This window comes from Phaethon lepturus, unplaced genomic scaffold (genome assembly GCF_000687285.1).
Source record: "Phaethon lepturus isolate BGI_N335 unplaced genomic scaffold, ASM68728v1 scaffold48096, whole genome shotgun sequence".
NCBI lineage: Eukaryota > Metazoa > Chordata > Aves > Phaethontiformes > Phaethontidae > Phaethon > Phaethon lepturus.
Window position 1 is genome coordinate 4,551 of NW_010545081.1, and position 16,266 is coordinate 20,816.

General features: G+C 35.4%; 1 protein-coding gene across 1 annotated transcript in view; it reads left to right on the forward strand.

Annotated features, from left to right (window-relative positions):
• The window catches only part of LOC104622158 (hepatocyte growth factor-like), a 35,353-nt gene that overhangs the window by 307 nt on the left and 18,780 nt on the right, over nt 1-16,266 (forward strand). The window contains exons 2-4 of the mRNA XM_010288848.1: nt 7,366-7,529; nt 12,115-12,227; nt 12,816-12,930. Of these exons, the coding sequence (XP_010287150.1) occupies nt 7,366-7,529; nt 12,115-12,227; nt 12,816-12,930 (392 nt within the window). The remainder of the gene's footprint in view (nt 1-7,365; nt 7,530-12,114; nt 12,228-12,815; nt 12,931-16,266) is intronic.

Consider the following 16,266-nt stretch of genomic DNA (forward strand, 5'->3'; position numbering starts at 1 on the left):
GGAGGAAAAGAGCTGTTCTTTTGCATCTACCATCCATTTTTAGAATATACTATCAGTTGTTAGCATTATCCTTAGCTTCTTGTGCTTTCATATTGTCTACAGGAGAGGGTTACAAAGGCAGGACTTAGCATAAACATCAAGTTGGGTTCCAAGTAACATGCCAATCTTTGCAGCTGCTAGTAAGGGGTGTGTGTGCACGGGGGGGGGGGGGGTGAGTGGTAATATGCAATGTAAAGCCAAAAAGAAATAACTTTTTGCATTTCCTGAAACTGCTCAACAACTACACTGAAAGCCAATGTAAAAATAAGGAAAAAATTATCTGTATAGTATATGTCTATATTTCAAACTACTTTCTAAAAATTGTAGATTTTTTTTCCATGGTGGCTTTTTTGCCAAGAAAATAAAGTTTCAGAAGTTAAAATAACCATATCATCCTCCTGATACCTTTGTGAGAAACTGTTTAATTGTGACAAGCTAGAGATGCCTCCTTGGACAGCTGGTTTTATTTTGGTGACTTTCCATCTATACGGCTGATTGCAGTTTTTATGGGTATGGTTGGTAAACTTCTTTCACGCCAAATGGTTTTCTTACATAAATAACTGCATTAAACTTAATCTGGCATCTAAGTCTGTTCAATCTGCAAAGTTCGTTCTTGGGCACATTTCAGAATTGTTTCAGTTTCTCATTATGTTGGTCTTTCTTTCTTCCTTTCTCTTTTTTTTTTTTTTTTCCAAATGAGAAGTCATTTGGAAAAGGTGTTCACTTTTTTGCATTCTGGCCAGGAATCTGGACATTTCTGATACTGAAACAGGCATAAGGAGAAGTCAAAGTAAATGAAAGTAAGTTAAAAGTAAGTTACAAGTGCTGAGCGTTAACTCTTTTTATCCAAGTGATTTTGTTAGGACTTGATTTAAAAGAGAAAACTGCCTTGAATGTATTCGTTTAAAAAGTGCTTCCTAACTATTCTCATAGATAACAATACTTTGATGACTTTATCAATGATTTTAGTATCAATATTCACTTCTACCACCTTTTCTTTTATTACTGTCACCATACTGTTAACTTAAGCATGTGGTGTCTGAAACCATTTAGTAACATCTACTTTCACCATCTGGTCAAGTTTTGGTTTTCTTTTTCTTAATGAAGCCAGTATATTCACACTGTCACACTGAGGCCTGAACCAATATGCAATTTACCCTTGATGTTTTATATCCTTTGAAAAGCATCTTGAATTTAATTAAAAGTATCCCTTGAACCATGTTTTATAGACGAGTTAAACACTTTACTGCATTTATATACTGTTCTTCAACCCAGCTATGCTGAGAACTGTTGCTTTATTTCAAACCCTACCCATTGAGCTTTCTTCTTACACAAGCTTTGCCAAATACAACTTTACGCATAATTAAGCATACTTCAGTTTTTATTTTCATATTAAATTGTCACTATTTATACTGAGATAAGCATTCAGCTTTGATATCTTTTATGAAAAATGTTTTATGACACTGTGATAATCCATGGCTTTGCGGATTTTTGCTTTGTCCATTTCACTGAGATCTAACATTTGCTCATTTCTTTTTTGTTCCATTTGGACACATACTCATGAATATCTTTGCTTGGGTGTTACCACACAATTTTTGTGGAGTATGGTGTTCCCTGATAAAATGTTTGCAACATTTATTGTGTTGAACTGTGCTTTCCTGCACTTATTTAAAAAAATGTTTAGGGTTGGGCTTTTTTTCTTCTCTTTATTTTTTTAAGGTCTTTCATATGGTGGTAGATTTCAGATTTTTTTTCCCCCTAAGTTTTAAGTCACATGAAATTCAGTTCTTACATTAATTTTTTTTCTAACTCATTGAGGAAATCTAGTTTACTTTGGCTTGCAGTGATGATGTTTGCAAAATTAAGTTAACAGCTAATCTCTTTTTGACATTCTGACCTGGTTATCAGCTATAACACAAATAATTCAATCTCTAATTAGTCCATCTGTTAACTGCTCAAGGTCAAGTGACTTCATTTCATTAAAAACATGATGCAAAACATGAAACAGATCTAAAATGCCAATAGATACTAAAAAAAAGGACTATGTCTCTTCTGTATTTCTGAAATGATTATATCAATTTATATGAATTTTTTTCTTTACTGGAATATATTTTAAATCTTCAGCTTCTCTGAGCTTCCTACACAGTGTGGACAATTTTCCTTTTCAATTTTTCTCCCCAGTGCCATCTTATTTTGCATTTCATTGTACTATTTGGAAGGACTGCAGTTGATTCCTGCAGTTCTCTGACAGTATCTTCCAGCCTAAGGACTTTAGGTATCTTCATTTTCTTGATTTTTTTTTTCCCCCCAAAGATTTAATTTACCTGTGACATTTAACAAACACAATGAACAGTGGTGCTGTTATGTGACTGTCCATATATTTTTCAAAACTGAAAATTATAAAAGGTCTTTTTTCCACCCACAGTATTAAGACCTGTATCCAACTTACATACATCAGTATCTATGATAATAGAAAAAAAATGTTTTTATTACTCCAGACATTGAAATTTTAGCACAACAAAACAAACACCTACTTAGTAAAATGCTGAAGTTCTGCAAGTATAAACAAACAGAATATGGAAATAAAACTCCATACCAAACCATCAAGATTGCATTAAAAAACTTGATTTAAATACAAACTTTTCATTTAAATATATTTCTCTTCTCATTTGGAAAATTTGGTGTTGAGTTTTGATGAGATTTTTCTGTATAATAAAGTTGGATGAAAAAAAAAGAAAAGAAAAAAAAGAATGAGACTTCTCACATTATCACAAGACTTCACGATGCGTTTCTTTAAGAAAGCACAAACTATAGCACAGACTAGAGTGAAACTTGGAGAGCCTGGAAGCTGACATACTGAATGCATCATAACTCCTGTTTAATAAAAGCTATGTAGGGTCTATGACAAGACCATAAAAGTAGAGATTTTTCTAAGGGAGACAGCCAGTATGCTCTAGTTGTAGTCTGTAAGATTTTAACTCCAAAGCCTAAAATATAGCCATCTATATTAGAAAAAGCTGGACTGGCAGAGGAAGGAAAAAGGGATTACCAATGAGGTAGATAAAGTCAGCTAATTTAATTGTAAAATTTTGCTGTAGACGTTACAAGTAGTGTTTTGATCTCATTATAATGGACAAAGATTATCTTCAGGCCTGTTGATGTCCTGTGTGCTCTTTTGGTTACCATAACAATAGTGTCATACTGGCTGTATTAGTTTTTTACTACTAAACAGCTAATGCAAAAACAAATCCTTTTTGTGGTCAGACCAAGACCCAAGAGTCTGAAACTTGGCTTGCTTATGTATTAGAACTCGAGATGGCCTGAAATCAGTTTTATACTGAATTTCTTGACTCCTGTATAGCTCAGTAACAGATAATTGAGATACAGAACATAATCAGGTAGTTTCAGGACTGAATGGTGTGGTGGTGTCAGAGTCCAAAACTCTTTTTAGTGTGGGACACAGGGCCAGAAGAAAAAAAGGAAGTTACTTTGCTGCCATTTTCTCATTAGCCCAATGGTTAGAAAATACCTGTACAGTGGGAGAGATCAAAATACAAACACCTTTCCTGATTCAAACCTATTTCTCTTGTTAATCAAGAGAGTGTTTTAATTTCTGTGATGTTGGATATTATGGTGTCCATTTACTCTCAGAACTTGCTGTTTTATTGCTTCTATTTTGTATAAATATAATTAAAATCACAGTTAAGTAGGTTCTAGTACACAGGTACTGCAACCTCCTAGTGAGTTTTCTCACTAAAATGCTGCAGAATGGTAATTTTCTTTATCACTGATCATTGATTTGCCATGGACTGGAACTACTCCAGGAAGAGGTATCATTGGAAATCCTTTCCCCAGATGCTCTATAGTTTGAGCAATCTTGGTTAATACTTCATGTCTGAGAAGATTATACAGAAGCCTCATATGAAAAAGGTGGTAAGGGAACACAAAGTTGGGTTCTTGTAGCTCCCAGGTAAATGTCTTTCACTGTGAGGAACCTTTTTCCTGAAGTAAATATTTAAAACATGAAAGGTCTCCAGCAGGGAGACTGTGGAAATCCCAAATGGGGTCATGCAGTACATGCCCAACGCTGCATCCTATTAGAGCAAATGTGGTAGTTCCAATTTTCTTGGGCACTGGCTGAGCTCTTAATTTTTCTATTCAACCAAGGTTGTTATCCTGTTAAGAAGCAGAAAGAAACACCACCCTCAACATTTTTAAAATTTTTAAAAGACAGACAAGGAAATATTTTTAGGTAATTGTTGTTTCTGTTGAAGAAAAAAATGTTGATTCATATTTGACTGGATTCTTTTGTGTTTGAATCACCTGCTATTATTTTCAAATTTAAGTGGAATGTCAGACTTCCTTAGCTATATAATATTCAACCACAAGAAACATCAGAGGACATGGCCCACAAAATAACTAAAATTCCTGATTAATCAAAGTTTAGGAAGCTGAAATGAATGACTATCACAAATTAGAGAACACTAGTTATAGCATATTGCATGATAACCTTTAATGTAGAACATTTCTAGAGCACTATTTTATTTAATATTTTAATAATAGATGCACCTAAACTGAATTAAAAAAGCTCAATTTTGATGTTGTTGTTGTTAGAGTTGTAAAAGTAATGCTTTGTATTATTCTGATGGTTCTAACAGTCACACCAGAGATGCATTTGGCCCTTTGCCTTTTGGATTATAGGCAAGTCGTAGAATGTTGTTGTTTGAAAGCTGAAGTAAATCAGGCTGTTATGAATTGCTAAATGCAAGATCAAACCCATAATCCTCTTTGGACAACTGCTAGGAAAAGAAGCAAAAAAAAAGCACAACTGTGAACCATGTTTTTCAGTCAGAAAAGCATTTCTTGATTTTTTAAAATCATATTCTTGCATGTTAGCTGGTGAGTTTAAGAAGCTCCTATCGTCAGGGATTAAGATAACGAGACTTATCAGTAGATGGGAAATGTTAGCATCAGGAACTGAAAGAAAATATTTTGATATTTCTGCACAGATTCTTACCTCCATTTGACATGAAAGTCTTGGCTGAGACAACATAGAACTAACAAATACATCTTGTATGATAATAGATTGAGTAATGTACCACGAAAGCTTTACAGAAGACTTGTATTTCTGTGGTTGTCTTAAAGAGCAGATGCAATCATTTTTTCAGTGCTTTGGCTCTGTCAGGTACAAAATATAAAGCAACTTCAGTATAGACACAACGGCTTCCAGTAACAGAGTGCTGGTACTTAAGACAAGAGTGTCCTCAGCATTTCCCTAAACATTCATTTTGTGTGCATGTGCACAAATACAGAGCTGAAAATGCTTGTAGAGCTGATATCAGTCCCTAACACAGCACCAAAACTATTAACAACTGATCTTTTAATCAAAAGCTTCTTCATATAATAACAACATGGATTTGGAGGTAAATAAATTATTTTTTTCTGAAAATGTTTGTAGTTGGATTTAAAATTGTGAGCTATTAGGTGCAGGGGAATAGCACAGTTCACCTTCAGCAGTTCAAAAACAAGAAGAGTAGGAGGGGGTGAAGGTTATTTTATAGGGACATTACAGCACAGATATTCTGCTCCTCTGATTTTCTTTTTTAAAAAGGCTGAATCTTGATGAAAGCTCATTTAAACATCTCTGGTGTATTTTTAGGCGTCTTAGGGATAACTCACCACTGAGAGGTGTGATTTAGCTGAATCCAGTAAAAATGTGAGCTCACTTAATGATCAGGATGGAAGTTCTGCAAAGGGAACACCCTTAAGCCCTCTTTGGCTTGGAAACATTCCAGGTCAGGTTGGACGGGGCTCTGAGCCACCTGATCTAGTTGAAGATGTTCCTGCTCACTGCAGGGGGTTGGTCTAGATGACCTTTAAAGGTCCCTTCCAGCCCAAAGATTCTGTGATTCTATGATGAATATGTGGAGTTGTCAGTAACTCCTTCAGAGCCTCAGCATTTGCAATTTACAGTTATTCTGAGATCCTGCACAGTGTGCACCAAGCAAAAACTTACTGACCTACGTGCACTCTGCACTTGCATGACGAATTATCTATTCATGATAATAGAGCGCTAGGCTGTGGTTTCATTTATTTATTATTATTGAATTTATTTATTATTATTATTTATTATTATTTATTTATTTATTTATTATTGAAAGGACAGCTGAGAAAACAGTTATATTGAAAGAAGTTATGAAAAATGCTATTGCCTACTTTGTAAATTAAGGAAAGATTCATTCACCTAGCCTTACCTGGATAAGCCATCTAATCCAAAAAGATCATCCGGGATCACTGAGTGAAATAGGAGAAATACATCCAAAGGGCAATTTGTCCTCTCTGTGATACTCATCCGTCAGAACAGGGAGAATCACTCTCCAGAGGTACTCATCTGCCTTCACTGAGGATGGAGCAGCCTACACTGGCAGACTGGTTTTTATGGAAAAAAAAAATAAAATACATGCATATTGGGAAAATTGTGGACTTTTCTTGCAAAAATCAAAGACTTTTCCTCTTGCACTTTAGCCAAACATCTCTAGCCAATCTTCCCTGCTCTGTTTGATACTGTTTCCTCTGGACTTTTCAACAGAGACATGGAAACCAGATCAGTGCGTTCCTTTTGCAGAAATCTTTGCAACAGCGCAGACTATTTCCATGCTATGGCCTCTGCCTCTCATCTTCTTTTTCTGTAGGCTAACAACTTTAATTCAGTCACACCTAAACAGGACCCAACACTCACACCGAGTCTTCAGCTGGAGCAGAGGGAGGACAAAGGATTATTTTGTGTCGCTTCCAGGCTCCAATTCTTTTCTCAATTTGCGATAAAAAGTTTGTTGTTTTAAGAACAGTCTATCACATTTGGATTGTGAATCTATTACATTTATATGCTCTTCCTTCTGATTGTAACTATACTCTGTCCACGCAAAAAAGACCTTTGTTCATCTTTTTCACTTAAGTTTTTCATGGAAATAGTCATAAGATCTCAGATTATATTATCAGGCACATTTTGCAGGTTCTGAAAAAATTTTACAAGGGGTGAAAAACTTTTTCCTCTTACCCTTTTCCAGCATTATGCAAAACTTTCTTTTTAAATTAATTTTGTTATCATTCCTACCAATCCTGTTTTTAAGAACAGAAATCACCATCTAAAATAATCTATTCTTCTCAGGTATCTGCTTGTACGTTCTTTTTGTGAATTTCTCTATGCTTTAGGTACCAGTGTTCCTATAATTCTTAATAACTGTTATTCAGATCTAATGATCTTTAATCTAAGCACTTGCATTTACAGTGGTTTGTGGTTTTTTTTTCTTTGCTTCTTTCTTAGAGGGTAAAGGAAAAAGGAGAAATCCTCTTCATGACTTCAAAAAAACAGGAGAGTTGATGCTCATTAAAATAAACAAAACACTGGAAGTAAAGACCAAGCTGTTAAATACGACTGAGCAATGTGCCAAGAGGTGCAGCAGGAACAAAGGCCTTTCATTCACTTGCAAGTAAGTTATGTATCTCCCCCGCCTCCCGCAATGGTATCTATATAATACTCTTTGGCCAAATGTCTGTCTGTAATTGTCATCAGTGGTAGATTCTATTGAGGACAACCTATAAAATTGTGCTTTTTTGATTTCCATGATCTTGTTCTACCTGTCAAGAGAGTGTCAGTCTTTTCTGAAGATTTATCAGAATTGTTCCGTCTTCCTAGCTTGTCCAGTTGTAATCTTTTCCATAACATAGGTGAAAAAATGTACTCATGTTAAGATGTGGATGACTTGTGCTGCACTGTAGTGTTCGGTGAACATTTCTGAGATTTTTATGTCTCTTATAAAATGGTTATTGTCACACATCACAGCTGCAGTATTTCAGCACCACTTCAGACCATATTCTGTCTTCATTCTTTGCACATTACTCCCACTGAAATCAATGGGAACCTCACACATGGAACACAGATACATGCACTGCTGAAGTTCACTGGCAAGTACTACGAATCTGATACAATGGAATCAAACCTTCTGGGCTGCGCAGTCATTACAAGTAAAAGATAGCTATTCTTCAGCATCTGCTGTCTCTTCGAAACACATCATGCAGCTGATTGCTTGTCTGCCTTGTACATATTCTCTACTATTTTTTGGAACAAATCACTATTATTTTTCCCATGTATTAGACTTAAATTATCCTCCTGGCCTGTCTTAGTCTAGACCATTAGCAGTAAATGAAAGGACATGAATGCAGGAGAATCTTGGAGAGAATGGTTGACTTCTGTACTGGTGAGTACTGTGCTAAATGTGAGCCTGATCTTGAAATATAAAAATGTTTTGACAATCACTACAAATGGAAGCTAGACCAAATATGATAACAAAAGCTCTTCCTTGGCAGAAAAGATCTTTGACTGTAATTTAATCCTTCTTAAAGCCTTTAATTCCAGTGTTGCAAAATCTAGTTTGTATTGTTCTGTACTTTGGTTATTTATATATGTAAACAATGAGCAGAGTTTACTTATTTCTGCTAGAAAATTTTTCCAGGCACTAATAATTTTCGCAAAGCCACTTCTTTTCTTATTGACAAAGCTTCCACTGATATCATTGCCAAGTGGATCAGGTTGTACTCAATACGGCAAGAGATCTCTGAGTTCTGATGGTCAACAGTGAGGACTATTATAAAATTAGATTTGAAAGCCTATAAAAGTTCTGAATGACACCAAGCAAACAACAATTCTGTATTTCAACATCTGTTTAGGAAAACTGTCTCAAACTAGTTGTAGCTGCTCTGCCTGGTATGTTTTATGTCTGAAAATAAAAAGTAGGTTAATATATTTGTTGATTCTATTTTACATTAATAATAATCTAGAATGTGTCTGAATTTTTATTACTTTCTATCTATGAAGAATGTTTTCTATTGGGACAGTGTCTAATGGATTATGGGGCAAATTCTCTCTGCAGTAATCAGTCATAAAGCAACATACAGGAGCCATGACTTTAAGAACACAACTTGGAAGAATCCTACTCACAGACAGCAGAATTGGAATCAGTCATGTAACTATTTTGCACTGCAGATGAAAAAGAATTGCGAATCTGACTGAATCGTGCTCTGAATTTGCAATTTTCCCCAACACTTTTTTAGCAAGGAAGGCCAGCAGCAGAGGTGCAGGTGGTTAGGTCTTGCCTGTGCTACCACTATGCAGCAGAGCAAGAGGGATTTTCTGTATCTGGGAACATTCCTGTGGTTTCCCATTTGGCTCCAGATAAGTCCTGTTGTAGAGTGCATAGGTCTTTGATGCTACTGTAAACACATATTTGACATGTGTTCCCTTTTAAAGGACTCAGAGATTAATAATATTTCCCTTTTGTTCCTAGGGTGCCCAGTCTTTAACTTCATACCAGCATATGGTTACTACAAGGTGAAATTTGTTGCCAAATTAAATTAAAACCAATTAGTTTACCGGTTGTTTTGGAAACGTTCTAAAATAAGAAGCGAAGTAACAAAAAATGGCATTTTAAATACTTGAAATATTTCGGTCACAGCACTGAAGTTTCATTTTCTGGATGTAAACTCAATTTGTTTAAGTATTAAGATCAAATAAAATAGAAATACTTTGTAAACATAATTGTGACAATAACACTGGGGGGAGAACCCCTGGGTCTGTGCCCTGTGAAGTACAAAAGCAGGAAGGATGTTGGGTTTGTTTTCTACCAAAAAATGGTAAAGTATCAGATTCCAGGTGCTATGGATTTACAAAGGGTCAGCCACTCCTTATTTTTGGAGCTAATATATCTTACTTTTCAGAACGGACCTTTCCTCTTTTCCCTTGCTATCATGCTTACACAGGTCTTGGTCATTTCCAACTCAGTTACAAGATCCTTATCTAGACTTGTTTCTTCTTTAAAACACTATTCGTACAATACCCCATCAAAGTACCCTTTAGATTCACTTACCTTGTCTTTTTGACCTCGTAACTCTCCGTGCATCATTTTCTGCTTTCTCTATCAGCTTTATTAGCCTGCTGCTAAGCTGTTATTCCTTTGTTCCACCACCATTTGAAGTCCATTACTCCCATTTTTTTCCTGCAGTCATCCTTGCAGCTTTTCCCACTGCATTTCTTATGGATGTGAAAAAGATAATATAGTTACTATTTTATCGGCTATGCAGATGACTTTTGCAGACATGTCTCTTTCTTACCTATGAAGCTGTGCCTATCTTTGTTATTTGCTTAATTTCTGGAGTGTCTTTGTATTTACTTGGAAAGAAATTCCAGGATAAACCACAGGATTCCAGTATCTCATCAGAAAATCTACCGACTATCTCAGTACAAATAGCAACAACAAAAATTGTTGTGATCAGCAGTATCAGTAGAAGAAAGTCCAAGAATTTGCTTAAATATATTGACTTTGGAAGTGTAAAAACCCTGCAGATTTAGGTCCAAGAGAAGATTGTTAGAAACTTTTATGTGCAGAAGTGGCTGAAGCCAAACTGGAAAGAAACCAAAAGGCAACTGAAAGTCAAAAACTGAAAGAAATGTTTGTAAACAGTGCATTCTGCATTCCCACTTTAGGAGGGAGGAGGGGAAAAGAGAATGCAATTGGAAAGGCAGGAAAGGTCAAGGATATTTTTGTGAAGAAGGAGTTAGAGGCACTTGGATATGTTCATATTTGAGAACTAGCCAGGAGAGAACAGAAGGCTGAACCAGGGCAGAAGGATGAAGGTTAGCAGGTTGGAAACATTTGGAGTCAACAGAGTAGAGAGCAGTTGGATGAAAAATCTGTTTGGTGATGGAAACGATAATGAAGAGGATGTTTGAAAGAGAGAAGAATGGGGAGGTTGGATAGTATCTTGTAGTAATTTTAACTGAAGCCAGCAAGATCTCACACAGAAAAACTTGTATGGCGAGAGGGGAATTAAATGAAGATCAAAGATCTTTGAGTTGGGGGATGTAGTACTCTGGAATATGGCACAGACAAAGTATGGTTGAAGTGTGGGAAAGCTGTGTGTCTTTTGGATATTATCAAGTACTTTTAAAATGCCTTCTCAGGTCAGAATAAATTATCTCAGAAGGTTTGGGATGACTGACAGAAATGTAGACTTTGTGGTGGGCTAGAGACAATAGTATCATGTCAGTGATTTGTTACTTGGTTTTATTGAGAAATTAAGGGAAAAAAGAATTTTCACTGTGTCTTTGTTTTTTTTTTTTCTTATTGGAGTAACTGTTGCCCCCACCCAGGCAGTCAACTGTGTTTTTAGAATCCTTTAAAATATTTTACCTACACTTAAGAATTTTCCTTTCAAAATTATGTTAGGAGAAAATGGTCTGCACATTTCATTTAAAGTATTGAAAAAAAGTTTTTTTACTCTTCTGATTTCTGTTTGTATGTCTTGCCCCCTCCCCCCCTTCAGCACACATTTGTCATGGTTTAACCCCAGACAGCAGCTAAGCACCACACAGCCACTCACTCACTCCCACCTGATGGGATGGGGGGGAAAACTGGAAGAGTAAAAGAGTGAGAGTGTACTCTATCCTTGAAAGCAGTTAAAAATAAGAGAAGAAAAACAAAACAAAAGCAAACCAAGGAAAAGCTGTAGGAACACTTTCACAGTTTAGATTATTCATAAAAATAATCTTGTTTTTATACAGCTCTGTTGTTCTAGGCAAGAAACAAATTCCTTGTGCTTGAATTTTCCTCAAGCTACCAGTGTGAGATACTTAACTATTTCAGAAGCATATTATAAGCAGAGCAAAGAAGATGTTTTAGCATCTTCCTTCTTTTTCCCCAGAAAGTAGCACAACTGGAGACACAAATGCTGTCTCAGTCACATTTATCTCACTTTTAAAATAAAGATCTTAAATGACAAGGGAACTCTTAGATTAGTGTGAACAACCAAGTTGGTATTTAATGTAATGGCCACATCAATTTAATTTCTTTGTTTCTTTGTTCTTGTCAGCACAGTTGTGGGTTTAAATAGTAATTTGGGCTGTTTCTCTGACTTTCCCAGTAAAAATAAATCTGATGTCATTGCATGCTCCTTGGCAGACCATGTGTCATTATTATAAACCACACAGAGATTTTTTTCTCATCCAGATTTTCTTTGCAGGGCCTTTGCTTATGACAGAGTTACAAAACGATGCCATTGGTTATCCTTCAACAGCTTGACAAATGGTGTGAGAAAGAAGCAAGACCATGCGTTTGATCTGTATGAAAAGAAGGGTAACTGATTTATTTACTGATTATGTTTTTCCAGCTATGGAAGGGGGAAAAAACTGAGGTCAGTCAGTGACTTTTTTGCTGTAGGAGCATTCTGGGCATGGGATGGTTTTATGCATTCTGAAGGCTTCATCCAACAGTTTTATTTACAAATATCCTGGTTTTGCTCTCATGCAAGTTCATCTACATACTTGCTCTTGCTCAGTTTTCTAGCTATATATTTGCCTACCGTCATATGTACTAGTCTGAATTGTTACTTCAGATTATTACTTAAAAGCTCAGTTGTATAAATTAATGTTATTGACCTAATACTGCTTTTATTTACCTCTTAATGAGTAGGGGACTTAAGTCTTGAGACATGGTCAATCAAACACTTTGGAAACATTTTCAGTAACTTTCTTTGGGAAGTTAGTGATCGATATTTTGGGAAAAAAGACACAAGAATGTATCTGTAAAATTAAACAGTATTTTGAATAAGTAAGTATTTAAAAGCTATTAAAAAGATATTATTTTTATGTGAAAACTGATGACAAGCTTTAATTGTACATACATTAACCAATCTCCTAATTTTCTTCTCTTTTCTTTCAACAGAATACGTCAGGAATTGTATCATTGGAAAAGGAGCAGACTACAAAGGAACGATATCTGTTACCAAAAGTGGTATCCAATGTCAAGCCTGGAATTCAATGATCCCCCATGAGCACAGGTAAGAGTTCAGGAGCAGAGACAATGGGAGTAGTGCTCAGACAGCATCCATAAAGCACAGTTTGACTTATTAGCAGGCAAAGAATTTATGAGAAAAATGACCTTAGACAACAAGAGCTCTTAGGTGTATTCTTGCCTTTCCCCAAGAGATGCCATTCTCCCGATCCCAGAAATCTCCAGGGATCTTCCAGGGGTCTCCAGATCCCTGTTTATATCCTTTTGATCTCTTAGGTACTGGCTGAAACAAAACATCTGCATAATGTCAGCCTAGGGTCTGGAAGTTTATCACTGTTTTCTAATTGACTCACAACAAATGGGTAATTTTGAAAAATATATTATAAGCAATTTAAGGGTATTAGGGATATTAGCCCACCTGTTTGGTCAGTATATTATTATTGTTACTATATTTTGCATAGTTACTATTAATTCTCTATTATTTGTAGAATATGTTAAACTATATAAAGCACTTAGACCAGGCAAAAAATACATGGAAAAGCCTGAACAGATTATTGAAATCCTTTCCTTCAGATTATATGAGCAATAACTAAAGACTGATGCAGCAGGTATGGGTCTTAACCTTTGAGTTTAGGACATGATATAGTGAGGAACTGAGGCTGTATTTACCCCTTGAGTGTCGACTTAGTTCAACTGTACTGGCTAAAGCAAAAGAAAAGAAAGCCAAAAGCTAAAGCCAGTAAGAATAATGGTAAAAACAGATTCAACCACAACAAATGTTGCTGGAAACTGGCAAAAGGACTATGAAGTACTGGTATGCTCTGTGACTATTTCTCTTTAAACCTTTTTGTATTGACTTTAGCCATTTAGATAATAAACTCTTAAGAGCCAAAACCAAAGTGTCCTCTTGCCCATAAGCTTCCTATCCACATTGCTGCTTTTGCTCTAGACTCCCAGCATCAGCACTTTGTTTAGGAGGAGGCAAGCTGGAGATTGCTAGTGAGGAACAGGGCTGTGCACTGCTCAGTCCTGTCTTGACCAAATCTATCCAGTGTGCAAGATGATATCTTGGAACAACATTAAAAGGCAAAGGATACTTGGGTTCTCTCTTCTTATGATGTGTTACAAAGCTGAGCCTCAGGCTTGGACTTGACTGGACTTGGCTGCTTATAATATACATGGTAGTGTGTCTGATTTTCAGTGTGGGACCAGACCGCTCTTAATTGTGAATGTATGATAAATGCCATTAGCTCCCACAGCAATGACCTCTTGCGACTCAATACCTTGAAGTATACAATCTTCATCCTTTAGAAGTGAAAGAATTCTCAATAATTACAGCCTAAGCAAGAATGAGCTTTTATTCTAAATAATATACATATGACTTTATGTAATTAAAGAAAGCAAAGTGTCTGGATAGTACATATTACCACTAAATTGCATTTTAATGTACAGCGTACACAGCTTTATCTAACACATTTGGACAGCCGCTCTTCTATGATGAATTTTATGAGAATGACTTTTCTCCTGTCTTGTGCAATAACTTTAATTTTTAAAAGGTCACTGGATAAATGAGGTGGCTGCATGCTAATTTTGTTTTTCAACATCAGAAAATATGATTTCATCATCAGAGACATGAGGGAGATGGGAAGAAGCAGACAGTAGTGGTGTGTTTGGAACTTATTAGTATGAAAGGCTAGGATTTTTAGGTCAGTTTTTCTCAACATCTGATTATCACAAAGTGTCATCGGAAAATAAATCCCTTTTTCATGTTCAAGGAAGAAATGTACTTTCCTGATTTTTCATTATCTTTCTAGAAAGAATTGAAGTAACTTCAGCCTTTAAACTTGTGCTTGGATTTAACAAATTCTGGTTTTATTTATTTGTATTCCAGTAGAACCTGGAGACTCTCAGCTGAAATCAGGGTTCCTTTATTTTTGTCTCCATCCTAGTACAGATTAAAAGATTGTATTTTTTTTTCCTCTTAAGAGTTTTTTATCTAAATGGATAAAGCCAATGCAAAAAGGTTTCAAAGAGAAATGGTCAAAGAGTAGAATAGTACCTCACAGGCTTTTTGCTAGTTTCCATTACTTTTGCTGTGGTTGAATGTTTTTACCATTACTGTTACTGGCTTCAGTTTTTGGCTTTCTTCTTTTTTTCCTTACCTAATATAGTTGAACTAAATTATCACACAGTTTTAGGAGTGTCTCTATCTTCCATTTCTGGGTGGGTCTTTACTGCATCTCATATTTTCCTCCCTCCAGAATGTTGCTTCAGTACCTGTTGAAGCACTTTGTATATCTGACCCATCTTGAGTTTCTAATGCTATTAATTTAGAGGTTTTTTTTAATGTTCTGACGGCATATCTGACATAATCTGAAATGCTTTTTCCCTATATTTTCTAATGTCCATAATTTCTGAGCAGAAATATTTTCCATCAGGAAAATGAAATAAAATTTTCTAATGTGCACTCACATACTACATTAACACATAGGTTGCAATGTCCCATCAGAAAAGTTTGTCCAGGGTTGTCTTCAGCTAAAAAAATTTGAGAGTTTTATATTACAAGATTACACAGGAAAAACAGAAACAACAACTTTACAGGTAACAGTAATGACATAAAAATTATTATCTTCAAGCACCGAAAATGAGAAAAGCACTTTTAAGTAATGCTTCCACATTGCCTTGATTAAAACCACAATGCAGTTAACAGAGGTATTTTCCACTTCAATTACTTCAAACATTTCATTAATGGGAATAAAACATAATTAAAATGTCACTTGTCAGAATTTTCTTTTTGTTTCTAACTCCTTATCTCTCTCCCTTTTTTTCAATTATTAATTCATTCATTTGTAACATAGAATTTGCCAGGGACAACAGGAACCATATATTTCTTTTCTACTTTTGTATATAAGTTAAATCAGTGTCTGTGTATAAAGACTGTCCCAAGTGCTTAGTTTAGTTTCCTAACCTGCAAATGTCTACATTCTTCTAAAAAATGTTAGATGAAATTTTATTCCTTTTTTTTGTCTCAAATATAGATACATTTGAATTCCCTTAGCAATTAAATAACCCATATAAAAAAAATCCAAAACCAACCAAATCCCTCCCCTCCAAATCCCTCCAAAAAACACCTAAAATAAAGTATTGGGCATTTTTGGAATAAAAGGTGCACTTTAGTTGTGATATGTCCACCAGAATTTAAATTTACTGAATAAAAGAAAATCTGGAAAAAATCTTAGAAAGCTCAAAAATTCAATTAATTTATTAAATTGAATTATGTTTTGTGTGTTCGCTTATGTATTTTGCCCAACTTTTCAACTAACAAGAACAACAAAAAAATCTTAATGGAATTGAACAGAAGTCTGAATTTAGTGTGTTTTTT